At 44.0% G+C, this 24,385-nt stretch overlaps 1 protein-coding gene and 1 pseudogene across 1 annotated transcript in view; both read right to left on the bottom strand.

Moving 5' to 3' along the window:
- KDR (kinase insert domain receptor) overlaps positions 1–24,385 on the bottom strand; it is a 46,124-nt gene that overhangs the window by 2,784 nt on the left and 18,955 nt on the right. The window contains exons 11-27 of the mRNA XM_066631879.1: positions 23,216–23,339; positions 22,406–22,514; positions 20,181–20,525; positions 17,726–17,872; positions 17,394–17,525; positions 14,795–14,901; positions 14,239–14,371; positions 13,785–13,889; positions 12,797–12,910; positions 11,695–11,783; positions 8,755–8,911; positions 7,723–7,823; positions 6,748–6,870; positions 6,501–6,612; positions 5,503–5,602; positions 5,124–5,229; positions 3,493–3,644 (exon numbers count right to left, since the gene is read on the bottom strand). Coding sequence (XP_066487976.1) covers positions 3,493–3,644; positions 5,124–5,229; positions 5,503–5,602; positions 6,501–6,612; positions 6,748–6,870; positions 7,723–7,823; positions 8,755–8,911; positions 11,695–11,783; positions 12,797–12,910; positions 13,785–13,889; positions 14,239–14,371; positions 14,795–14,901; positions 17,394–17,525; positions 17,726–17,872; positions 20,181–20,525; positions 22,406–22,514; positions 23,216–23,339 — 2,256 coding nt within the window. The remainder of the gene's footprint in view (positions 1–3,492; positions 3,645–5,123; positions 5,230–5,502; positions 5,603–6,500; positions 6,613–6,747; positions 6,871–7,722; positions 7,824–8,754; positions 8,912–11,694; positions 11,784–12,796; positions 12,911–13,784; positions 13,890–14,238; positions 14,372–14,794; positions 14,902–17,393; positions 17,526–17,725; positions 17,873–20,180; positions 20,526–22,405; positions 22,515–23,215; positions 23,340–24,385) is intronic.
- LOC136656263 (5S ribosomal RNA) lies at positions 16,026–16,145 on the bottom strand (annotated as a pseudogene).

Raw genomic sequence — 24,385 nt, 5'->3', positions numbered from 1 at the left:
AAAGGAAAGGCCAGCCTTGCTTTGTGCAAGGACTTTTATAGACCTTGAGCTATTGCAAGACCCTCATTCATTTTTATAAGTTCCATATCTAATATATTCATTTATGTAAATTTATTCAAATTTGAAATGTAAATTAATTCGGCCCCCAACACAGTGTCAGGTAGGTGAGGTGGCCCTCCTGCCGAAAAGTTTGGACACCCTGGATCTGGAAGAACACAATACAGTTTTCTCACAATTTGTTGAGGTGTGCTCAGTTTGATGATACAGGCTCGATCTTCAGAGTGCTCATGAGTTTCATGTGGGAAAATGTCAGCAAGGAAAGTGTCTTCTGATGCTTACTTCCTTTTGACAGGATTAGAACATACTTTGAGACAAACAGCTCATCTGTATTGCTTGCTGTAAGCATAAACGTGAATGCTTCAGGCCACTAGCAAAGACCCTATTAGTTTGAAGTGGCATGAAATGCTGTGGGTTTGTTTTCATCACAAATTACTCAGACAAGTTCTAGAATAAGGTCTCATCCAGATGGGAGTAAAAATGCAATCTGTGGAACTCCTTGCCATAGGGTGTGGTGATAGTACCTGGTGTAGATGCCTTTAAAAGAGGATTGGAAAGATTATGGTGAAAAGCCCATCCAGGTTAAAAGCCATGATATGCAACCTTCTGGTTTTAGAAGTAGGCAACCTCAGAAGGCCAGATGCAAGCGAGTGACAACAGGATACAGGTACCTGGTTTTGTGTGTTCCCTGAAGCATCTGGTGGGCTACTTTGAGATACAGGAAGCTGGACTAGATGGGCCACTGGCCTGATCCAGCAGGGCTTATGTTTCTGTGCCTGGTTAGTTCTGAGGCCAGGCATTTTTCTTCCCATCTGGATAAGATGTTCTAGGTGACTAACTTGTCCAATTCATTTCCAATGAACATAACCCACAACTTTTCATGCCACTTCAAACTAAATACGGTCTGGCTAGTGGCATGGAGCATTCAGGTTTATGCCTACAGCACACAGTTCAGATGGACTGTTCGTCTCAAGTTTGTTCTAACCTAGTCAGAAGTAAGTGTCACCAGACAGAGAGTTTGTATTAAACAGTCCTTCATTCCTCTGATGCTGAAAATATTTCCCCTGAAGTGAACCCAAGAAAGAATTGTTTTAAGTCAGTTGCTTTCTGAGTTAAGGATGTTATTCCATTATTCTCAACACTATTTTGCAAAATAAAATGAAGAAGACTTAGACCCCTGCTTCTGAGACCTCCGACTGGACCAGGGACAGTGAAAGCAAACTCAACAAACTTTCCCTCTGTTAAGTTGTTGAAGTTGGCATTGAATGTTCCACTGTCTCCCTTTCCCAAAGGCTTTCCTCCAAAATAAACTATCTGAATTGGAAGAACTCCTCTGACAATCAACACACTGCTTTCTCATTATAAGAGGGCCCAAAAGCCTACCACCACTATCAAAGTGGGAGAAGTAGGGATTACCATCAAGACAAATAACATGAAATGGCAGTTAGCCTGTAGGCAGATCTGTAGCAAGATTGGTGGAATCCAAAACCAACCTCCTCCCTAACTAAACCAGAATAGCTCCTAGCAGGAGACTGAGAATGTGAACAAAAAACATATTATGATGCTAAAATATTATCTTGGGCCTCCAGAAAATTAAGTGCACCCAAAAGCAATAGCTATTGATGTGACTCACTGAACATCTTTCAAGTCTATGTACGTATATACAGCACCTCATCAATGTTAGGTACTTTAGAAATAAACCAATAATATGCCTGACAGCTGCTTCTTCTCTGACTGTTTCCAATCAGAATAAAACATGCAGAAACAATACAAAGATTGCTCTTGGATAGCACTAAAGTCCTTAGACAATGTTCTGGTAGGAGGTATATGGTCACCAGCCAGAATGAGTCCAGTGGACCTCTCTTTCCATTTGTGCCCAATGGTTTGGGCTGAAGTCAAACTGGGTTTGGGAGAAGGGGCCATATGGGAAGATTCTGCTCCCAAACACACATCATTTCTCTTAAGTTGCCAAGTTGACAATGTTGCCAAGTTGACAAACACACATCATTTCTCATAGTTGCCAAGTTGACAATGCCATAGTTGACAGATGACAATTGGGCATGCTTTATTTGGGATGAAGAGGGGAGATATGAAGAGGGGAGGGGAGTGGAGGCTCAAGGGGGAAAGACAGTTGGTTTCTGAAAATGATGAAAGTAGGATCTCCTTAAAGTTGGGAGCCATATGTAGTCCACATCTACTAACATGTATACAGGGACAGTACCAGGTTGCTGGAGATCAGGGAGTAAAGCCCTGAACCCCCAAGACAACCCCAACTGCCCTCTGACAGCCTACTGGACACCTCCATTGCCTACAGTCCTGGGGGTTCAGGAATCAGCCTGGTCAAGTGGTGTGGGCACTCACCAGTAGTCAACCTGGAAAGCTTCTGGTGCTACACCCGAGTGCATAAAAGGTGAGCGCATAGAAGTAGTTGTCATGCATGATGAAGCATTTCTGAGCCAGGATTTTGTGAGCCACTTAATTTAGAGTGCAGTGATGGGGCCTTAGAGGAAACAGGGATGTGCAATGAGGTGAGGCAGAGGAGGCTGCCCCTGTCATAGACCATGAGTCTGGTGACTGCACACATGCTGCACCCACTTTCTGACTCTGCATGTGTTCTGACTTCTGCATGCACAATCGCAGAGGAGGTTGTGGCCCTTTTCTGTGGACTATGACAGGGGCAGGTCTGCCTTCTCTGACTGCAAGTCACTGATAGGAAAATAAACACTCCTGCTCACAGATCTATTCCATTGTAACACAACATTAATATTTGGCATTTGCAGTTTGGTTCCTCCTATAGCACCTCTGTAGTAGAAAGATGAGTTTTAAAGTGATTAACTACTATGTGCACGCACACACTCATACTTCAAAAATAACAATAAAAACCCTGAGAACTATAGTTTTGTGAGTGCTGACAATCTCTGCTTGAAGAGAATCTTTGGAGAAAAGCTATGGACTCAATCAGGTTAAATCAATAGTATGGACAGTCCATGTTTGCTTGTGCTACAAAGTAATCTGGACAACCAGAGTCAAACCACCTGGACATTTCTCTAATCACTAGATTAAGAGGCATGCTTAAAGTGGAAGTTCCTCTTAACCAAAAGCAGCCTGGGAAGGCAGGTCCCACTTCAGACTGCAGCATGGAGCACTGAGAGGGAGGATTTAATCCTCTCCTCCAGAACTCCCTTCACACCAAAAGCTTCTCCACCCCCAGCTGCTGTTTATCCTAAAAGTAGCCATTTTCACCTTTTCAGGAGTCCAAAATGTATTTTAATCAATACATCTAATTGATTCATGACTAAATAGCACAGTCCTAGTGAAAATGGTTAAACGTAAATAACAACCAGCAAAAATGCCTTTGGTGTACCCCCCGCACACAGAAATAAAAATGGGGGGAATACCCAACATTCCCAGTGGAATGCTCATTGTGTTACAAACCTCATTCCTGATGCATTGTCATAATGGAATTGAGGATCGCACACTTCCTCTTCTTCCATGCAGGAAACAGGTGAGGTTGGTAGCGAGAGCCCAGAATCCTCTTCAATGTTCAGCAGTGCTGTTTGAGGAAGGACAATATAGTCCTTACCATCCTGTAAAACAGAGTCCAAAATAGTAATTGACAGAATTTACGACTGGAAACAAATTTTTTCTTTCCCAGGGAGTTGGCTGCAGTTTAAAAGAGCGATTGCTGCTTGTACTGGTGACACCCTTCCCACTTTCACTTGGCCTTGTAGATTTGGTATGATTTCCAAAACCTGCAACACCTGTTCAAGCAGAGGAGACAGTGGGCAAAAGGCGTGTACACCATTGGGAGTGAAGTTTCTCTTAAACAATGCTCAGCTCTCTGAAAAAGAGAGAACATCTAGTCCAGAAGAAAGCCAAGACCACTTACAGCACAATCTTATGTATGTCTACCTTAAGTCCAGTTGTGGTCTAGTGTAATGACTGAGGGACTGAGCTCAGAACTTCCTTGGTTCAAATTTTGTTTCTGCCATGAACTCAGCAGGTAGGTCTTGGGCAAGCCACTTCCTCTCAGTCTTGGCTGGAATATGGGAACAGTGGAGTAGCTAGATGGGATGCATTTGCCTCTGTTTTGCTCCCATTACCCGGAATGGCTCCAAGCGGGAGGGGTCACCTGCACACCACAGTGAGGCTCCCCGCAAAACTTAGTGCTCTGTATCCCATCTAGCTGTGCCACTGGGGACAAGAATATTTTTCTTCCAAAGAGTTGTTGTAAAGATAATACATCTGAAGATTAACCATAATAATTAATACATCAATTCATTAATAAATCAATGTGAAGTACTTCTGCACTCAGAATGCACAAAAACATATCTTACAATTCTAACTTAAGTACGGTGGCATAGCTTGAGGGGGGCAGAACACCCGGTCCGGCAGGGAGCCTCAGCGGGGCGGGCAAGCGGCCCCTGCCCGCCCCACTGAGGCTCCCTGCCAGACCGGGTGCTCTCCCCCCCCAGCTATGCCACCACTTAAATATTTTCTTTCAGAAAGTTCAACAGGGGGAAGTGGATATATTTTGGTTTAGTATGCTTTTATTTTAAAATCACTTCACTGTAATATTCCTGGAGAGCTTATACAGGAGAATTTTTTAAAAAGCATTTAGTTGTGCATTAGTTGTATTTTTTTTAAGGTTTACACTGGATTGGTATTGTCCTGTGTTTTCATTCTCTGTCAATATCTCATTTGCCTCTGAATACTCTTAGGCAGAAAAGTAGGAGACAGATACAAAGACGAAGAGGTAAACATTGGCCACAATCAGCAATTCAGGTCAATATTTTTTTGAATCCTCTGATGCAGTTTTTGCACATATGTAGTACTAACTAGAGCCCCACAAGTGCAGAGGCTTCTTTCTCTCAACAACAGATTATGGCTACGTGGGTGAAGTGGCAAACCTACAGAGATCTGGGCCCACTCTCTTATCTGTATGCTGCGTTTCCACTATATATTTTACCAATACATCATTACCACATGTGTTCTGCTGTATAATTTTGATGCCACTGTGCCAGAGTCTGCCATCGATGAGGACCACTGAAGGAGCTTCAACGTACCTGACGAACACTTGCTTGCAGTACATTTCCCAGGTGTTCCACCAATTCTGAGAAAGTTGGTCTTTGCTTGGGATTGCCATGCCAGCAGTCCAACATTGTCTGATACCTGGAGAAATAAGTTCATAGTTACAACGTTGCTCCAAAGATGAACCAACCTTCAACCAATTCCTTTTGTTTATCACTATGACAGTTACGGCTGGAATGAAATAGTAGATAAATCAGAATTGTGCAGGGCAGACAGATGGGAAAACAAGAGCTTTGAGCAGCTCCTCCCTTCTACCCCACTAATACCAGCAAGAAATTATTTGATCCTAGGCCACTCCAAAGGGAGATATCCACTTCTGCAACAAAGCACATTCATACCAGTAGAAGTTCTTACATTTCAGGTGTTGTATAGTCCGGGGGCCTCATCCTTGTTCCCTCTTTCAATCTTCTGCAAAATTCTTCATCAATTTTTACACCAGGATATGGCGAGGCCCCTAAAAGGACAGATTTCCTTTGAATAGGGTGTCATCAAAATTCTGGCCTGGATGTTGAGCTCAGTAAATTTCACAGCTTTGCTTTTTAACAAAGCACACATTGTACAGGATTGCTGAGATTGGACCTGCAAGTGGGACAACAACTTGGTCCTCCTCGTAAACATTCAGATCATGCTTCTGAAATATCTGGATTTTTATCTGAGTTTTCAGAACAAATTTGCCAGGCTATTCATTTTCAAAGAGGTTGCTTGCACCACATGTGAATATCCTCACTTTGTAGAAGCATAGCCTTTTTAATAGATTGAACAGCTCAAACATCAAGAGAATTGAACTGTGTATCATTGTCAACATTTCCAAATGGGAACTCTATCACTCATCTCAAGTGGAATCATACTGATTCTATTAACCCATTCCACATTTCCATCTTGCTTCTTACTGAAGACCAAATCGCAAGCTCCCAAACTTTTCTTTAAAAAACTAAGAATTTGATCCTATGCGCACATACTTATTTTTGAGTAGATATGCATAGAATTGGACTGTAAGTGTTTGGCAAGAATTTCATTAGCCTTCATTAGAATTTCATTACCTAGTCTTATAATGTCTTATACCAAATCAGGCCATTGGTCCACCTAATCTAGGACTGCCTTCATTGACAGGCAGCAGGTCTCCAGGTTGGCAGGGGTCTTTCCAAGCTCTACCTGGAGATGTTAAGGAGTGAACCTGGGAGCTTCTGCATGCAGAGAATTGAGCTATAAGCCCATTCCCAAAAATGGGCACTTTACCCCCTTGGCTCAAGTTTGGTATTTGTCATAATTCTGCAAGATAAGCTAAATATAAATTGATTTCAGTAGGTCTATTAAAACCTTGAGAAGTTTAGCAGCAAAGAAACATTACTTACCTAATGAAAATATCTCCCACAGCAGAACACCAAAGGACCATACATCACTTTGAATGGTGTATACTCTATCAAAAATGGTTTCTGGTGCCATCCATTTCAGAGGTAGCCTAGCCTAAACATTAAAGATGCAACAGTATATCAGTAAAGTGATGGCGGGGGGGGGGGGTTCCCTTAAATATACCCTTTGATGTGATGGTTAGTATCATTTGCAGGTCGGTTTCACCATATTTCAGTCACTGATACTTACATCTCCTTTCCTGACATAATCTGGATCTTTGTAGATATCTCGAGCCAATCCAAAATCACAAATTTTGACGACATTGCTCTCTGATAAGAGGATATTGCGAGCTGCCAGATCTCTATGGATACACTGCAAGAAGATGAAAAATAGGAGCATTAAACTGAAGTTCTTCCAGAAAGTTGGTTGCCTTTCCAGTTTTGCAGAAGCTTCCCTTAATTGGCATTACCACACAAGGCGCTTACATATCCATGTTGTTCCACGTAGCCCAGTTCCAAATCCCTGATGTTCCCCTATTTTGGGCCTGTAGAATTTTCTATTTTCTGTAGAATTTTCTATTTTCAACATCTGAATCACTTAGGGGGCTCCTGAATGGAGTTCAGCAACTTGAAGGGGCTATTTAGTCCTAGATAGTAGCTATGACTACTGTGTTGTTGTTTGTGGTTGACCAGTAAACAAAGAACCTGGTTGTTTAAAATAAAGCAGAACCCTCCTAAACCCTCCCATGGAGTTACTGATCTGTTCAAAAATTTCCCCAAACATCCCAAAGACTGCAATCCTACCCACGCTTACCCAGAAGTAAGCCCCATTGACTATCATTGTTAAAAGCATATACATAGTAGCCTGTTAACAGTACAGATCTGTAACATCTTCCTAAACGCAGTCACATACCATGGTAGTATCAAGTCTAATATACTAAAAATAAAATATTGAAATGAATGGGGGCCCACCCAAAATTGGCTCACAACCCACCTACAGGGTCCCAACCCACTGGCTGAGAAATGCATTTTGTACTATAGGTATATCATTTTGTACTAAGGTATGCCATTTTGTACTATAATACAAATTGCTCAGACTTGTGAGTGTTCAGAACATACTGAATGAACTCCAGGCACGAGCACACAAGTTTCCTTCCATCATTTCCTGAAGGAAATAGTCATCTTACAAATAACAAATGTCATTTCCCTGTGAAAAATTCCTTACTTTCCGTGAAGCCAGGAATTCCATTCCCCTGGCAACTTGGAAGCTGTAGCAGATGAGGTCCTCCAGGCTCAGAGAGTTTTTGCAAGGATCTTCAGAAGTGGCTACAAAAGGAAGGATTAACACAGACAAGTGTGTTACATTACAATGTACACAATATGCTGCATGGTGCTGGAATTGGCACACAGGAATCCTGACTTCCAATTTGCCTTACTTTGTTTCTTGCTTTCTGCAGTTACGGGTGCTGGACCTGTACAACTACCATCAGCACCATGAACTGTCAGCACCACCCTGAAGAAAAGCAGTCAGGATGCCATTTTGTTAAAGGAAGACTCCATCTTGTTTTTTCTGGTAAAGAATGGACACAATATGGCACAAAAAAGATGGAGTTTTTTAAAAGTTCATCTCAGCTTAAGGTTTAGGAAGAGATGCTCACTTCACTAGAAAATTACCCATTGCTTTGAATGTAAGCTCATGAAGGTTTTATCTTTGACCTCTAATTCTTTTGAGGCTTAACCTGCTAATGACAATGGCCCAATCCTATACTCACTGGCTGAAGCTAGAGCGTCTCTGACACTGACCTGTCCACACTACTGTAAAAGGCACTCTGACAATGCACTTAATAGCATGCTGCTGGGGATGCTAGAAGGAAGGCTGGAGCCTTCTCACCTGCACTAGTTGTCCTGCTGCCTATCAGACCAAGTACGTCAGCAGGAGTGGCAGAAGGGGATGGGGAGACAATGGAACAGGGGTGTGGAAGGGAGGGTCTAGGGTGAGTTTGGGGGTAGGAGTGACCAAATCCTAAGCCCGTTCCTGTACCTGATTCCATAGCATGCATCCACACAGACCTGTTAGTTAGCTAGTGCAGGTCCAAGTATACCCCTGTCCTGCCCCACTTTGCAGAGACTTACCTTGGGTAAGGCAACAATAGTTCCCTTATTCAGAGGAAACCTCCACCCAGAGGTAGCCATTTTGGTGCAGAGCTGGAAAAGAATAGGACTGGGCTCTTAGATAATGTTGGAAGATAAATCTCACCTTCTCCATCTTCCGCTTCACTAAGGGATCTCTCCTCACCAAACCCTGAACTCGTGGAGCTTTGGCTGCTTGCAATGCTGTCCAAACGTTTCTTGGGGTCTGCTGGGACTTCAGCGACACAGTTGTCTTTTCCTTGCCTGAACCGGGAATTTTTGGTCTATGATGTTGAAAAAAGGTAAGTGGAATTTTCTGTAGCCTGCTGTAGCAGAGGGTGGATACAGCAGAAACCCAACAGGCTGTTTTAAGTAACTATTGGAAACAATGTAACTAGATTTTTTATCAGTATTAATACAGAGCCACCAAGATGAATGGTGCTGTAGGCACAAAGTGAAAAGATAGGTCACTGCCCCAAGAGAATTGTGTCTAGAATTCTGACACAAGGGAGGCAACAAGGATGGGTGGGGGAAGGAGATGTAGAATGGGGGAAACCTACAATTGTTGTAGTTGCATATACTTAGCTCAGTTACAACAGGGAAGAAGAGATGCAATCAGACAAATAAGGAGACCAAGCGTGATCATTTTTTGGTGTATTAATTGCAAATACACCAAGTATTTCAAATACCTTCAGTTGGAATAGCATTCTGTTGCAGGGATAAGATTTTCTGAGCATCTAAGAGCACAATCCTGTCTCTGAATTCAGCCAGCACAAGTCCCTGCATTGGCCCAGGAGGGTTGCAAGCATGCCGTAAAGCACATTTGCACCTCCTTTAGAGTAGGCTGGGATACACACCAGCATTCCCATGCCAGATCTGGATCTGTGCACAGCAAGGCAGGCAGGTTGGCCAAGGCAGGCTGGGGCAGGGAATTGGAGAGGGTGGCAGGAAGGCATTCCAGGGATGGGGAGGAGTGGACGGACTGGAAGGCAGATTGGGTCCAGGAGGGGCCGCAGCATAGAAGGCAGATTGGGTTCATATCAGCTGCAGCTACAGCAGCACAGGCTAAATCCTAACTGCCACTCCCAATCCAATCAACCTTACACAGGTCGCTCAGATTTGCATCCGTTAAATCCCTGGCGCAGATCTGAGTGGCCCCATAGGGATGGCTGGTAGGTGACATGGGGTGAGGGGGAAAATCCCCTTACCTTGAGTTGCACTCCAACTGGCATTCACCTTGTGCTGGATACAGCATAGGCCACTTGGCCTGCCTGTTCCAGTGAAAGTTAGGATTGGGCTGCCCATGTAATACATTCATTGCTAATATGAGTGCTGTATGGAACAGGTCTGGATTACACATGAGACCAACTGAGATGGTCTCCTAAGGCAACAGATTGGCAAAAGATAGCCTAGCCTAGCACTGTTCTCCACACTTTTATTTCATTCTCCTCTTCCTTTTCAAATCAAGTGGAAAAGAGGACAAACAGGCAGGCAGAGGCAATCTTCTCACTTCCACAATTCCTCTTCAGCACCATTCCCCTCTTTCTTTACAAATTCAGAGAGTGGGCAGAGGAAGAGGAGTGATGGAGGCTGCAAGTGTGCCACTAGATAACGGGATGGCATTTGGTGCACCACCTCAATGCCAGGAGGTGTTGAGCCAGCCCTGGTGTGGAAAGTGTCTGGGCAAATGTCCCAGGTACCTGTTGGATAGTTTTGCTGCCTAATTACAAGCAACACAGCTCTCCATTCCAAATTCCATTTTGTGACCTCTTAGTTTTGGAATGGTTTCCATGCTATTTCCAGAGGGACAGTCTGCTGTCTTTGTTGCAGCAAAATCAACCAGCTTATTTCAGTCAAGCTTTGGTGAAATGTAGTCAACTTCAATTGATAAAGTAGACTATCACCCCCCAAAGCTTCTGCTGAACAAAGATTTGTTCTCTGCTGCCCCAGGGAGGAAGACTGGATCTAATGGGCTTAAGCTGCAGGAGTGGGGAGGAAATTAAAAAGAAATGCATTATTTCCTAGCACTATGCATGGAACATTTCAGCTGGACTTTGGATTTTGCTCTCAGTCTGGAGAGGTTGAAGAGCTTTCCGTCTGATCTGGTCCGGAGATAGATGCCTTCTGTTGCAGTTCCAAAGGCCTGCTTCAGCAGGACAGCGAAGAAAATCCCAAACAAGGTTGGTGCAAGAACACAGCCCTGCTTCACTCCGCTTCGGATGTCAAAAGGGTCTGATGTGGAGCCATCGAAGACAACAGTGCCCTTCATGTCCTTGTGGAAAGATCTGATGATGCTGAGGAGCCTGGGTGGACATCCAATCTTGGGGAGAATCTTGAAGAGGCCGTCTCTGCTGACCAGGTCGAAAGCCTTTATGAGATCTATGAAGGCTATAAAGAGCAGGTCTACAGAGCTTGCATCCTGAGTACACTTCTGTACTGCAGTGAGTCATGGACTCTTCGCTCACAACAGGAGAGGAAACTGAGCGCTTTCCACATGCGCTGCCTCCGACGCATCCTCGGCATCACCTGGCAGGACAAAGTTCCAAACAACACAGTCCTGGAACGTGCTGGAATCCCTAGCATGTATTCACTGCTGAAACAGAGACGCCTGCGTTGGCTTGGTCATGTCGTGAGAATGGATGATGGCCGGATCCCAAAGGATCTCCTCTATGGAGAACTCGTGCAAGGAAAGCGCCCTACAGGTAGACCACAGCTGCGATACAAGGACATCTGCAAGAGGGATCTGAAGGCCTTAGGGATGGACCTCAACAAGTGGGAAACCCTGGCCTCTGAGCGGCCCGCTTGGAGGCAGGCTGTGCAGCATGGCCTTTCCCAGTTTGAAGAGACACTTTGCCAACAGTCTGAGGCTAAGAGGCAAAGAAGGAAGGCCCATAGCCAGGGAGACAGACCAGGGACACACTACACTTGCTCCCAGTGTGGAAGGGATTGTCACTCCCGGATTGGCCTTTTCAGCCACACTAGACGCTGTGCCAGAACCACCTTTCAGAGCGCGATACCATAGTCTTTCGAGACTGAAGGTTGCCAATACAATATGCATGGAACTTACCTTGCACATAACAAAATCACTTCGCTTGCTTCTTAAATACATAGACAGATTTCCAAACTTGCAATACTCCACAATCACCATGAGTGGACCTGTATCAATAATACAAGAATAACTGTAGATTTATAAAAAGATATTTCTTTTGTAGCTTTCTCCTATAGCAGGGCTTTGTGGCAGATGGGCAAAACGTGTGGCCCAACAAACTGTATGCACTCTGCCAGTCATGAATAGCAGCCAGCCAGGAGCTTAGTATGGCTTCTGGGTTTTCCCTTCTGTTGTGCTGGATGACTCACAACTTGAACAGGCCTGCTCTGGTGAAATGTCACACACGTTTGCACCACAAAAATCCAGTTCTTAGACAATGCATTTGCTGTGATAACATCTAGTTTGATCCTAAAAAGGTGAGAGTAGCTTGCATGGGGAAGGAGGTGCTGCATTCGATAGCATGCATTTTCTAATTAGGATGGTTTTCCAGGGGTGCACAAGAAGTACTAGAGGAGAAGGCAACTCTACAAAATCAACAGTAGCCAAGGAAAGAAGGCTTGATATGTTGACATATGCAGTATAATCCTATGCTTACTCAAAAGTAAGTCCCAGTGTATTAATTAGGGCTTTAATTAAACTAGGGCTTAATCCAGTCAGTGTGTTTAGGTGGGGGCGTAGCCGGAGGGGGGGTGGAGCGCTCAGTGTGGCAGAGAGCGTGCAAGCGGCCCCTCTCCTTCGGAGCCATTCCCGGCGCGGAGAGCAAAACGGAGGCGCATGCCTCCGTTTTGCTCTCCGCGCCGGGAATGGCTCTGAAGGGGAGGGGCCGCTTGCACGCTCTCTGCCACACTGAGCGCTCCATCCCCCCTCTGGCTACGCCACCATGTTTAGGATTGCAGTCACATCCATGCATCTATTCTGTTGTGTTTTTGTTTGTTTTTATATGATTATTTCTATTTTTGTAGCTTTTCTTCCTTGATTGTTGCTCTCCACAGTTACAGTCAGAAGTCTTTGCCAGCCTGACTGCTTGAATTCATGGATGATGGACTCTGAAGATTAAACCAAAGAACCATGCTTGTGTTCTGCCTCTTCCACAAAGTGTCAAGGGTCTTCCAACACTTACCTCCTGGTTTTGTGCAGGCTCCAAGTAAGTTAACTACATTGAGATGATGACCAATATGGATCAGGATTTTGAGTTCAGACATCAGGGCCCGGTGTTCACTGTGAGTTGCACCCTCTGTAAACCAAAAGAGAAATGTTGCCCTAACTAGGCACAAACAGTAGAAATAGAAATTAACCTTCCATCAAATTAGAAAGGGAAGACATTTACAATCCTAGACAACCTGAACAGCTTTTTCTCAGTGACATAGTAAGCGGGAAGTTTTTTATTAGATATAACATGAAAGAATGGGCAGCCCGATATTATCTTGTGCTGGAATAGGCAGGCCGGCTGGCCTGCCCTTTATCCAACACAGAGTAGGTGGTGGATCCCATGCAACTCGAAGTAAGGGGATTTAGTTCCCCTTACCCATGTCATGCGGCTACCACCTCAATGGGGCTACTCAGATCTGTGCCAGCAAAATCGCTGTCACAGATGCAAGTAACCCTGTGTAATGCTAGGCTGCTTGGGAGGGGAGTTAGGATCTAGTCTAAGCACCAGCGGTCAGTCCTAGCCCACTCCCAGGACCGGCCCACCCACTGGCCTGCCTGTCACCTGCCCTCCCCCAGCACGAACAGGGTCTGTAAAATTCCCTTTTGATGTGGTCAATATGCGCACATTTTCCATGACTTCATGTGAATGTACACATTGCCAGTAAGGTGAATACAGTACAATGCACATTAATGTCAACTTATACTTGGTCAGTTCTACATAATGGGATGTGGAACATCTGCAAAGTCTAAAGCTGCAAAGGAGCAGCATACAACATGCCCAATTTTGCCCAATTGCCCAACATGCCCTTTTGCCCAATTGCTACAATCAAGTCAGGTCTTACATTGTCATACATACATGCTGACAGCCCAACCCATTTCATTCTTTGCAGGCTACAAGTCTGGTGGTGACCTCAATTGCCTACATAGTCCATGTGTGGCTGTTATAGCTTGATTTTTACCTTTTAGCATTTTGACAGCAACCGTTCGGCAGGTAGTCGTCGTGTCAATTCCAAATGCATCAGCTTCAAGGACTTGACCAAATGCCCCCCGACCAAGGGGTTTACCTGAACATAAAAGGAACAGTACAGGGTAACTTTTTAAATTTCCACTATCCAAAGTTATGGGGAAGAAAGCTAACCAATCACTAAGCAGGCCTATGAAGGGGGCAGACATAAGGAAGTAGTGTGGGGACACCACTGCTATACTAGGCTAACTTTATATCAGTGCTGGTTATTAGAATGCAAATCACAGAAGTACGAGACTGTGCCACTCCATTGCCCACTCCAGCACATAAGCTACCCCTGTGGATCAAGTAACGTTTTTGACCTTGCGCTAGTTGTGCTGGCAGAAGGTAAGTATAGGATTGTGCTCTGAAGGGCACTTCAGCTCTCTATTCACAGGAAAAAGGCACACCTAGCTTTAACCTGTCCCTGGGGAACTCCCATTTGTTGGCATCATAAAGGAGACGTTCACACTGTTCCTCCATAGGGACTTCATCAGGATCCATGATGATTGACAGGTAGCCCGTCTTTAGTTCTCCATTGGCCTGAATAAAAGAATGTACTAGTTAAATAAAATTATCCTTACAGATTGGGCAATGCGCAGTTGGTCACGTTTACTGGTTTCATTAAGATCTAGAACAATTTTGGGTTTTGTCTACAGGAATGCAATTTTGCAAACCCCAATCCCCACAGCTGCATTAGCAGACATGCACCCACAACTCATTGTTAATTACTTGCTTTATTAATATAAAAAAGGACTCTTTCCCCTGCAGCAAATGCCTGGTCAATTAAAAAGCAAACATTTTATTGGCCTCCAGTTCCAGGCAAGAATGTGATGGTACAGAGTGAGAAAAATGTGGCTGTTGATTTAAGGACAATGCAAGGAACAACACAAAAGAGTGCCAGTCAGTTTTCATTTGTCATGCAAGATTGATGCTGATGGGACAGAGGGAGGATGGTTTCATTACCCGTTTAACGGTCCGGAGAATGATTACAAGGAGTAACCAGAAGAACATGGCAATTACTGCAGTCCCAACCAGAATAATGAGCTCGAGGTTTGTTTTCTCGTCAGTGCCTGGGAAGAAACAATTGAACAGTTCATAGATAGTTGCTGAGAGCCTATTGGGATAGGTCATCAGTTGAAGGACTGAAAGGGTCTCCTTGTTCAGGAAAGAAACTTTAGAAGCCCACTTGCAACAAGCCAACTAAGACAAAAATGTGTCAAGGAAAACCTAGGAAGCCTGGACCCTTCAGTATTTAAACACAAATACCCCCACCATAACCCAAGTGTGGTGATTGGAGCAATCCATAATGCTGGTCAATGCATTATTGGATTCATCTTCTCCTTTGAATATGAAATAAACCAAGGGGTCACACTGGCTTAGAAGCAACATTTGCTGGGCATCGAGGACCAAAGTTAAGCATTTTCAATACCACATTCCTATACACACCTACCTGGAAGTACGTCCCATTGAACTCAGTGGGGCGTACTTCTCAGTAGCATGTATAGGACTGTGCTATAAGTCTCATGGATTCCAACTGACAATTTAAGTACATGCTTAAATCTACCCAGTAAAACAATGGCTGCAATCCTAACCACACTTTCCTGAGAGTAAGCCCCAATGAACAAAATAGGACTTACTTCTGAGTAGACCTGGTTAGGATTGTGCCCAAAGGGACTTAAAGATGCTTAACTTTGACTGAAGATGCCCTTTGATACCAGTTATATTTGCACAACTCTTGAAAAATCTCTCTTAGTTCTATACCTCTGGAAGGAAATAAATGGAGACAGGTTGAATGCTTAAAAAAATTGTGACTGGCAATAGATCTTCACATCATTGGAAGCATCTGGGTGAAGAGAGCAGTAAAACCAGCCTGAACAAGAGATGTGCGTGACACAGATCCCGTTCTAGGATGAAGCCCATGCTCAGTGCAAGGTGTTCATGGGAGGATGTTTGTGACAGAATCCAGAAAAGGATGGCTGGTTTTGACCATGAGCATATATGACATGAATGATGGAGACGCTATTTGTACGTAATTTACCATGATATACGCCAAGTGGGATGGTGCTGACAGAGCCAAGAGCATCTGGTTATCTACTGGACACTTCCACTTCAATTTTTTCTTAGTCAGAGCCAGCACAACACCTCTTGACACCTACTTGGTTGGCAACCTTCAGTCTCGAAAGACTATGGTATAAGCCTACAGCACCCGGTATTCCCAGGCGGTCTCCCATCCAAGTACTAACCAGGCCTGACCCTGCTTAGCTTCCAAGATCAGATGAGATCGGGCACGTGCAGGGTAACAGTTGCTGCTTGACACCTTAGGTCAGTCCTAAGGTCAGTCAGCCAGATGCCCTCCTTGCCCCATGACATGCTAGCCTCTGCTCTCCCATTCACCAAAATTCTAGCTCAGTACTTTCCTCCCCTTCATATTCTCCTTCCTCTCTATTCCCCTCTTCCTTTTCCAAACCAGGGAGTGGAAGGAGAAGGAGAAGCAGTGGAGGCAAGTGGGGAGACAGAGATGGATGTCCCCTCCAATCTGCTACCTGAGGCAACATCTTCAGTTGGTCTTGAGGAGAGAGTGCCTAACCCTTCGCCGAACCCTTAAGTGCCTAGCCCTGACCTTGTTCTATGGTAAATATCTTTACTCTGGCAAAAACATATTAAGCCTTTTGCAATGACATGTTTTGCAGTTATCTCTACACAAGATCTCAACATGTGCTTTAATATTTCAGCTCTTCCCTCACACAATTTCTGTCTCACAATGGTTCATTGATTCACTTTCATGCCATGACCTATGACATGACAGGTCGTAAATTCCCTTGTATGAACTAAACTTGTGTCTCCAGTTCTAAGAAATACACTAAGCTAGATTTCAGTGTGTCACATTTGTTAGATAACACACGTATTTACATGAGTCCTGTTTACAGGCACTTTCCATCCAACAAAAATAGGTCACATGGCACCTCATCCCCAATGTCCTGCTGGGGAAGAAGAGAATAACAGGATGTAGCTTTGGCTTGCTTGGTAAAAATTCAACAATGACCACAGCGGGGCAAGGTTTCTTTTGCTATTTGACAACAGTTTTTAAAGACTGTATGTAGAGATAATGTGTTCATATTTTTGTTTTTGTTTTAATATACTATTTATATCATAATGTGAATTGGCATGTGGTCAAAAAAATTAACTGCGTAGTATATTGTGAAAGACCTTAGGCAGTGGCTTAGCTAGAGGGGGTGCAAAGCACTAAGTTTTGCAGGGACCCTCACTGCAGAGTGCAAGGGGCCTCTACCCCTCCTCTCTGGAGCCATTCCAGGTGGGGGGAGCAAAACTGAGGCTTACCAGGGACACAAGAAACCAGGGACGTAAAAACAAAGCTGCCCTATACTAAGTCAGACCACTGATCCATTTAGCTCAGTGTTGTCTACAATGACTTGCCAAGACTTCGAACAGGACTTTTTTTCACTGCCCTACAAGGAAATGCTGGGGTTCAAACTTGGGACCTTCTACATGCAAAGCAGATGCTTTATCACTGAGGTACTGCCCCCCCCCCATTGGTACCAACCTTCCACTTCAAAAAATGTAGCTGCTTTTGTGCACCCAAGGATGTTGCAGGCACGACAAGCATAGAGCCCTTCATCTTCTTTTCTCACCCTTCGTATGATAAGAGTTCTGTTTCCATCTTTCAAAACAATACCTTGCAGAGGACACAAACACACAAAACGGTAAGTCTATCTGCCATCCAGATGACCATATGCCACAGCAGGGAATACGCAAGGCAAATCACATTAAATTCCCTTCCTGGACAAGTTGTAAATTAGGCAAAATGAAGTCAATGGGGAATCTTATGTAAGCAACTCTACAAGTGAAACTGCAACAGAGAACATTCACTTTTACCTGAATCCTCAAAGAGGGATTCATTGTTTTTAAACCATGTGATAAGTGGAGAAGGAATTCCATGAGCCATGCAAGATACTTCTATTGTTTCACCAATATTTGCTGTTTGATTCTCAGGGTTCCCTATAATTGTGGGTGCCACAGGTTCTGTTGATAAAGAAGAAAATAAGGAAGATAGAGCATTTGAAAATGGAATTCTGAATCACATCTGAAGCAATATGTACCACAGTGGTTAAGAATTAGAACTGGGAGTTGAAAATCTAAGCTCATTTATACCCTCACAACGTAAACTCCAAAAATACTAGTACTAAAATAATGGCATATATCTTTCTAATGGCTCAATTCTATCCCCAGCAAATGCTGGCATACCACACGATATGCAAGTGCAACAATGGCCTGCCTGTTGCAGAAGATACCAGTGCAGCAGCTGGATAGTCACTTGCCACAAGCAACAGGAAGCAGACTGGCTGCCAAGCATAACCCAACCAGCAGATGGGTGGGAAATAGGCAGAGAGTGGGGCGGGGTGGGGTGAGGCAGAGCGAGCGGCTGCCAGATCTCAAACAACCCTTCCTGAGCTGGACCAGTAGCATAGCTAGAGGAGGGAAATGGTAAGCACTGCAGGTGTCGCAATGCGCTGTGTAAGCGGCCCCTCCCACTTACTGTTGGAGCCTTTCCAGGCAGTGACGGCAACGCGCAGGCACTCACCAAATTAACCGACATCTCCTACACATTGCCGTCACTGCTCGGAATTTCTCTGGCAGTGAATAGGAGGGGTCTTTCTAGTGCAATTACATGGATTGTTATATACTGCCTGCACACTCCATGTATTCACCTCAGGAAAAACATCAGGCCCTGCCACAAGAACATAAGAACAGCCCCACTGGATCAGGACATAGGCCCATCTAGTCCAGCTTCCTGTATCTCACAGCGGCCCACCAAATGCCCCAGGGAGCACACCAGATAACAAGAGACCTCATCCTGGTGCCCTCCCTTGCACTGGCATTCTGACATAGCCCATTTCTAAAACCAGGAGGTTGCGCGTACACATCGTGGCTTGTACCCCGTAATGGATTTTTCCTCCAGAAACTTGTCCAATCCCCTTTTAAAGCCATCCAGGCCAGTCGCCATCACCACATCCTGTGGCAAAGAGTTCCACAGACCAACCACATGCTGAGTAAAGAAATATTTTCTTTTGCCTGTTCTAACTCTTCCAACACTACAGTACAGTATACATTTCTGTATAAGGCACCTTTTTCTTTATTGGATGATTAACACAAAATGGCTAAGTTGCCTTTTGAATAGGTTCCAAGTTCTGGGAAGAACCTCTTTCTGGGAATGCAGGTGCAGCTCCTTTTGCCTGATCCCAGATTTACTAGTTGGGATAAAGAAGGGCTTTGATAATGTTTAATGTTCAAACAGATGAGTCAGCTTCTGGAAAGCATAAGACAGGCTTAGAAACTGTGACATCTGAAAGAATAATAAATGGGACCATCTCTAACACGTAAGGATTACTGGACATAAGCCAAAAGTCTATCGGTTTCAGCACTCTGTCTCCAACAGTGGACAGGGAGATGACATGATGGTTTTAGAAGAAAACCACAATACATATAGTCAGTCCTGTAAAGGGTAATCAAAGGTGTGTTCCCTCTGAACAGAGAGGTTTCCTTCTTAGTATCCTGGCTAGTAACCATTGATAAAATAATCCTCCATTAATTTGTTGAATCTCTTTTAAGAACGCATTAAGTTATTAGGCATTACCAGGGCTAGCTTTAGTCCAATCTGGGCAATGTCCTCACATCGGGCCCTGCGCTTTGGGGGGGAGGGGGGGACTCAAGGCAGCAAGCGGATCAGCTGCTGCCGCAACCTGTATCTCTACATCCTGGAGGGCTGGGTGGGTGAGAGGAGCGTTCGTGCATTTGGTCACCCACCCACTCTCACTTCCAAAAGTTCTGAAATGGGTCTCCCAGAAGTAGTTGGCAGTGACATCATCACATCCCTGATAACTATTTCCAGGTGCCATGCTTCACTTGCAGCAGCACCACAAGCTCTCTTCTTGCTGTGGTGGCAGTCACCACGGCTACATGATGAGTGGGAGCCCTTGGAAAGGGTGGGAAGCCCCGCAGGAATGTCCTGCATTGGGCTCGGATGCTCTTGGGGCCAGCCTTGGGCATTACTATATCTGGCAATAATTAATTTCATGAGTGAATTGTATGTTGTGTAAAGAGGTCATTTCTTTCATCCTCTTCTTTGTTCTCTGTGCTGTTGTGCCTATACAGTCAACTTACCACCTGTGAACCAACCGAACTATCAACAAGCATTTATTCCAGAACACTCAAGATTTTAGCAACAACACATAAGCTTCACAAAACTCTACTGAAGACCACACACAGTCCAAATGCAATGCACTATTCAATAGGAGGTCATCCGTCTTGTTTTCACCAAGCATGGAATTACCTTGAATAGTGAGGTGTTTCACTAGGCAGTGCCGTGTTTTGGTCTTCTTCTCCTGGGCTATGCAGACATAATCTCCACTATCATGGTGGGAAATGTTTCGGAGATGGAGTTCCATGGTCACATTCTCCCTGTTGGCACTGGCTGCTACAGTGCTCAGTTTCTGAAGAGCATCCAGGTTTTTGCATACAGGCATGGGTAACCCACCCAACCGTGTCGTAGAGGAACGAGGGTTAAACTTGTACCAGGTCAAGTTTTCAAAAGTGCGTTTGTCAGCCATGCACTGCAAAGATACATTGTGTTTCTCGGTAAGCTGACTTTTCGGCTGAAGGTTAATTTCAAGGCCTCCTGTGAACAGAATGAAGTTATTAGAAAAGAATGCATCACTCGTGCACAGAAACTTCATTAACCCTCAGGAGATTTGATACTTAATAATGTTCAGGGTGACATTAGCAGTTTGGAAAAGAACTTCTTCTTACCTTCGATCTGTGTATTTGCTAGCACTAAGTGCAAGGAATCAATAATCTAACTTAGCAAAGAGGCTAAAAAAACCATGGGTTCTATCACGAGAAGCATATGTGAAAATATGGCAGCATTTTGTACTGCCCCACATGTAGTCACGTAAGCCCACACAGAAGAAACTGTGCAACAATGAGGTGCCAACCGTTTGCATGCGACATCTTGCAAAATGCATTGTGTAAGCTGTTGCACAAGCACAAAGCCAAATCAGGAGTCCATTTGGATTTCTGGGCTCAAGAACCTCACACTTTCACAGCCATGTGCACAAACCCCTCTGTGCAAGTGGACAGGTAAATAAAGACATGACTCATTGTTAGCAACATGCACACTGAGTGTTACTCAAAAAGGGCTACAGAAGTGTTCGGAAATCCAACATCCTAAAAATAAAACATTAATGAATACTGCAATACTCAAAGCAGTCTGGCAGAATTTGACCCTTCACCTTTATGATTCTGTCTACAGAAAATAACTGACAATCACTTATCCTCTCGTCACCACTTTAAGGATGTATCCCCCTGCCAATCATCAGAAGTCCCCTTCCTCACACAACTCCTAATTTGGGGAAGGGGATAACTACAACCATTCCCCCCCTTCACATACATACAGTTGAACAGTGCAGTCAGACCCAACAATGCTAACTGTAGACATGGCAGTAAGTGCACAGCACATCTACAGCCACTGTATAGGTTCCTTTCACCCTGCATAGTTGGCATCCTTCAGTCTCGGAAGACTATGGTATTGCGCTCTGAACAGTGGTTCTGGAACAGTGTCCTCTCCAGTGCGCAAAGCCTGGGTAAGGTAGATATGGAGGATATACTCATGCAGCAAATTCCCCCTCTCCACATCGCTGAAATGGTCCAATGGAAAGGCATAAGCCAGTATGGTTGGTTCCAGCAGCGTAGCAGAAGTTGCCAGAACGTGACTGTGTTCAGCCATGAACTGCCTTATGGACTCTGGCTCCGGATTTTGCCTTGAGGTTGACTCCTGAAGCCTTTTCCATAACTGGATGTAGCCACAAGGCAGTGGAGGTTTGGGATCAGAGTTTTCCTTCTCTCAGATGAGCTGCCTTCCCAGGCTAACAAGTCCCATCTACCCGGTGGCTGTTTAGTCGCCTCTTACGACAAGTACAGCCAAACTGAGGGCCTATTCTTAGCCCCAGCCCCCAGGGATACCCTGCATAGTATCCTTCAGAGCATAGTATCCTCCCATCAGAGAGGATCTAAGATGATCCAGAATCACAATCACTGATATCAAGACAGACAACTTTAACATGATTCCTCTTGTGATTCCATCAGTTTCTGTTCTGTGGCATTAAGGGCATAATTTAATTGAAATTTCACTTTTTACAAAAGATCAGAATAGGCAATGTTCAGAGTTCAACTTGTAGAATAAATTTGTAAGAATGATCCTAAAAATAAGTAACAATTTTGCATTTATCATTATCAGGGTATCATTTTCTATAGCAAATAGCATGAGTCTTCAAAAAACGTGCTCTGATCTGAACTTTAAGTAGGAAATGCACACGAACCAGCCGTCTTCCATACACTCATGATGTGTCTTTTACATACAGACAACAGAGTCATATTCAACTTTGTTTGTATACTTTTCCATATACAGATACGCAATAGAAGGGCAAGGAGATACCAGTATGCTTAATGAAACAGACACATTCATCAGAAACACTAATATAATCAGTGAATGAAACTTACTCGTAACATGAAAAGAGATGACCCTCTCGCCTTCTCCAGCTTTGTTACTAGCAACACATTTGTACAAAGCAGATACATTTGCTTCTTGAATTCCAAGGGTGCTTATAGTCTACAAGAGAAAAAGTCAAGCAATTTCATGCCACGTTGATGCTGAAGGGCTTAATTAAATCTCGCACAATAAGTCACTTGAACATGTTGCTACCATGTAGCTATCCAGGCTACCATAAATTCCACTGCAACACAACCCACCATTGTTTTAGGTATCCTGTTAGAATCTGAAGCTTACATGGCCCTCTGGTTAACCATTCTGGCAAACAAAAGTGAAATTATTTAACCTTTCTAAACCATCTTGCCACAATAGAGATTGTCTATATTAACAGCCTTAAATTCAATAATTCTTAAAATAGAACCCTTTCTCCACCATTCCTTCAGTTTCATACAGGTCAACTGCTATGCAGGATTATACAAAAGTTAGACCAACTGAGTTCAATGATGCTTACTCTCTAGTAAGGGTATTTAGGACTGCAGCCTTAGAGCCCAATCCTATGCGGGTCTACTCAGAAGTAAATCCCATTATAGTTAATGGGGCTTACTCCCAGGAAAGTGTGGATAGGATTGCAGTCTTACAGCCCAATTCATTTCCCAGTGGCACAATTGGGCACCCCCAAAATGGCTACCACTGCATACAGCTACACCATCAGAACTGCCAGTTCTCGAGGGATAGGGAGTTTTGTCAAAATAAACAAATGAATCAGGTTCTACTGCAAATTTTTTTTCAATCAACATTTCACATATAGACAAAAGGCCCACCTTCATTTTTCCAGCAATAGCAACAAACTGGGTTTTTCCTATTTCGATCCCATTTCCACCTTTTTTGTCTGTTATGACTTTCCATTTCTTACAGGCATAGGGATTATTGCCCAGTCCGGCTTGACTGAAAGAGAAAGATAATAGAAAATTAACTAAATAAGTATATTTTTTATTTTTATTTTGACAAGGAACCAAATAGCCAAGTTATATGCTTCTTATGTAGAGAGAGGGTTAGATACAGACAGGAACATGCCTTAACATTTACGGTCTAGTGAACACTCTGGGAGCACCCAAACATCCGACTGAGAAGAAAGGTGGAATAAATATTTTAAATAAATAAATGAAATTATTAATACTGTTGAAGTCTATCAAGTAAGGAACTGATCAGTGTCTAGAATCAGGTAAGTAGCATAGCTGGGCTGGCCGGTGCCAGGGGAGGGGGAATGTGATGATGGCAGAATCATTGCGTCACATCCCCCCTCCCCCCCACATCCAGAATGGTTCAGATTTAGAGCCAAACTGACACAGGGGTGGGCAGAAGGGCCCATCTTTGCTCCACTCACCACTCCGAGTTCTTGGGTGGTGAGCCCAGGGCACCTCCTCCAAGCAGAAAGTGCAGCAAACCCCCAGAACACCACGGGGGTGGTCCACCTCCCTTGCACCGGGCTTGCTATGTTACTGGTTCAAGACCATGGGGAACACCATGTAAACCAGAAGACAACAAGAAAAGAGTTGTATGTAAGAAAACACATACATGTGTGTGTGTAAATAAGCTCAGATTACACCCAACTATCCAAGACCATCCAGTTACATAAAAATAGAAATTCCCTGGGACTAGAGGTAAATATCTTCATTACTCAGAGTAGGTCAGACCAATCCGGTTACTGAATAGAGGTGGGGAGTAGGGAAGCAGTTATTTTTAAGAACAAAGCTCCATTCATAAAATCAACAATCAGAGTTAATTCGGTGCAAAAAGAAGACAGTGACACAGAAATCACTGAACTCCTTGAAGTATTTCTCGAGGACACTAGACCTTCTGCAGGAAATGACTGGGCACCAAAGGAAAAGGACAGTGGCTGTTGTTTTTAAAACAACAGGAAAGGGGACCATTTTTCCTGACTTAAAAAAAAAAATATTCCCAAAAGGAAGTCTGGCCCTATGTAAAGCGCA

Source organism: Tiliqua scincoides, chromosome 6, assembly GCF_035046505.1.
Source record: "Tiliqua scincoides isolate rTilSci1 chromosome 6, rTilSci1.hap2, whole genome shotgun sequence".
Lineage (NCBI taxonomy): Eukaryota > Metazoa > Chordata > Lepidosauria > Squamata > Scincidae > Tiliqua > Tiliqua scincoides.
The sequence above is the reverse complement of the archived record's forward strand: the minus strand, read 5'-3'. Positions and strand labels throughout refer to the sequence as shown.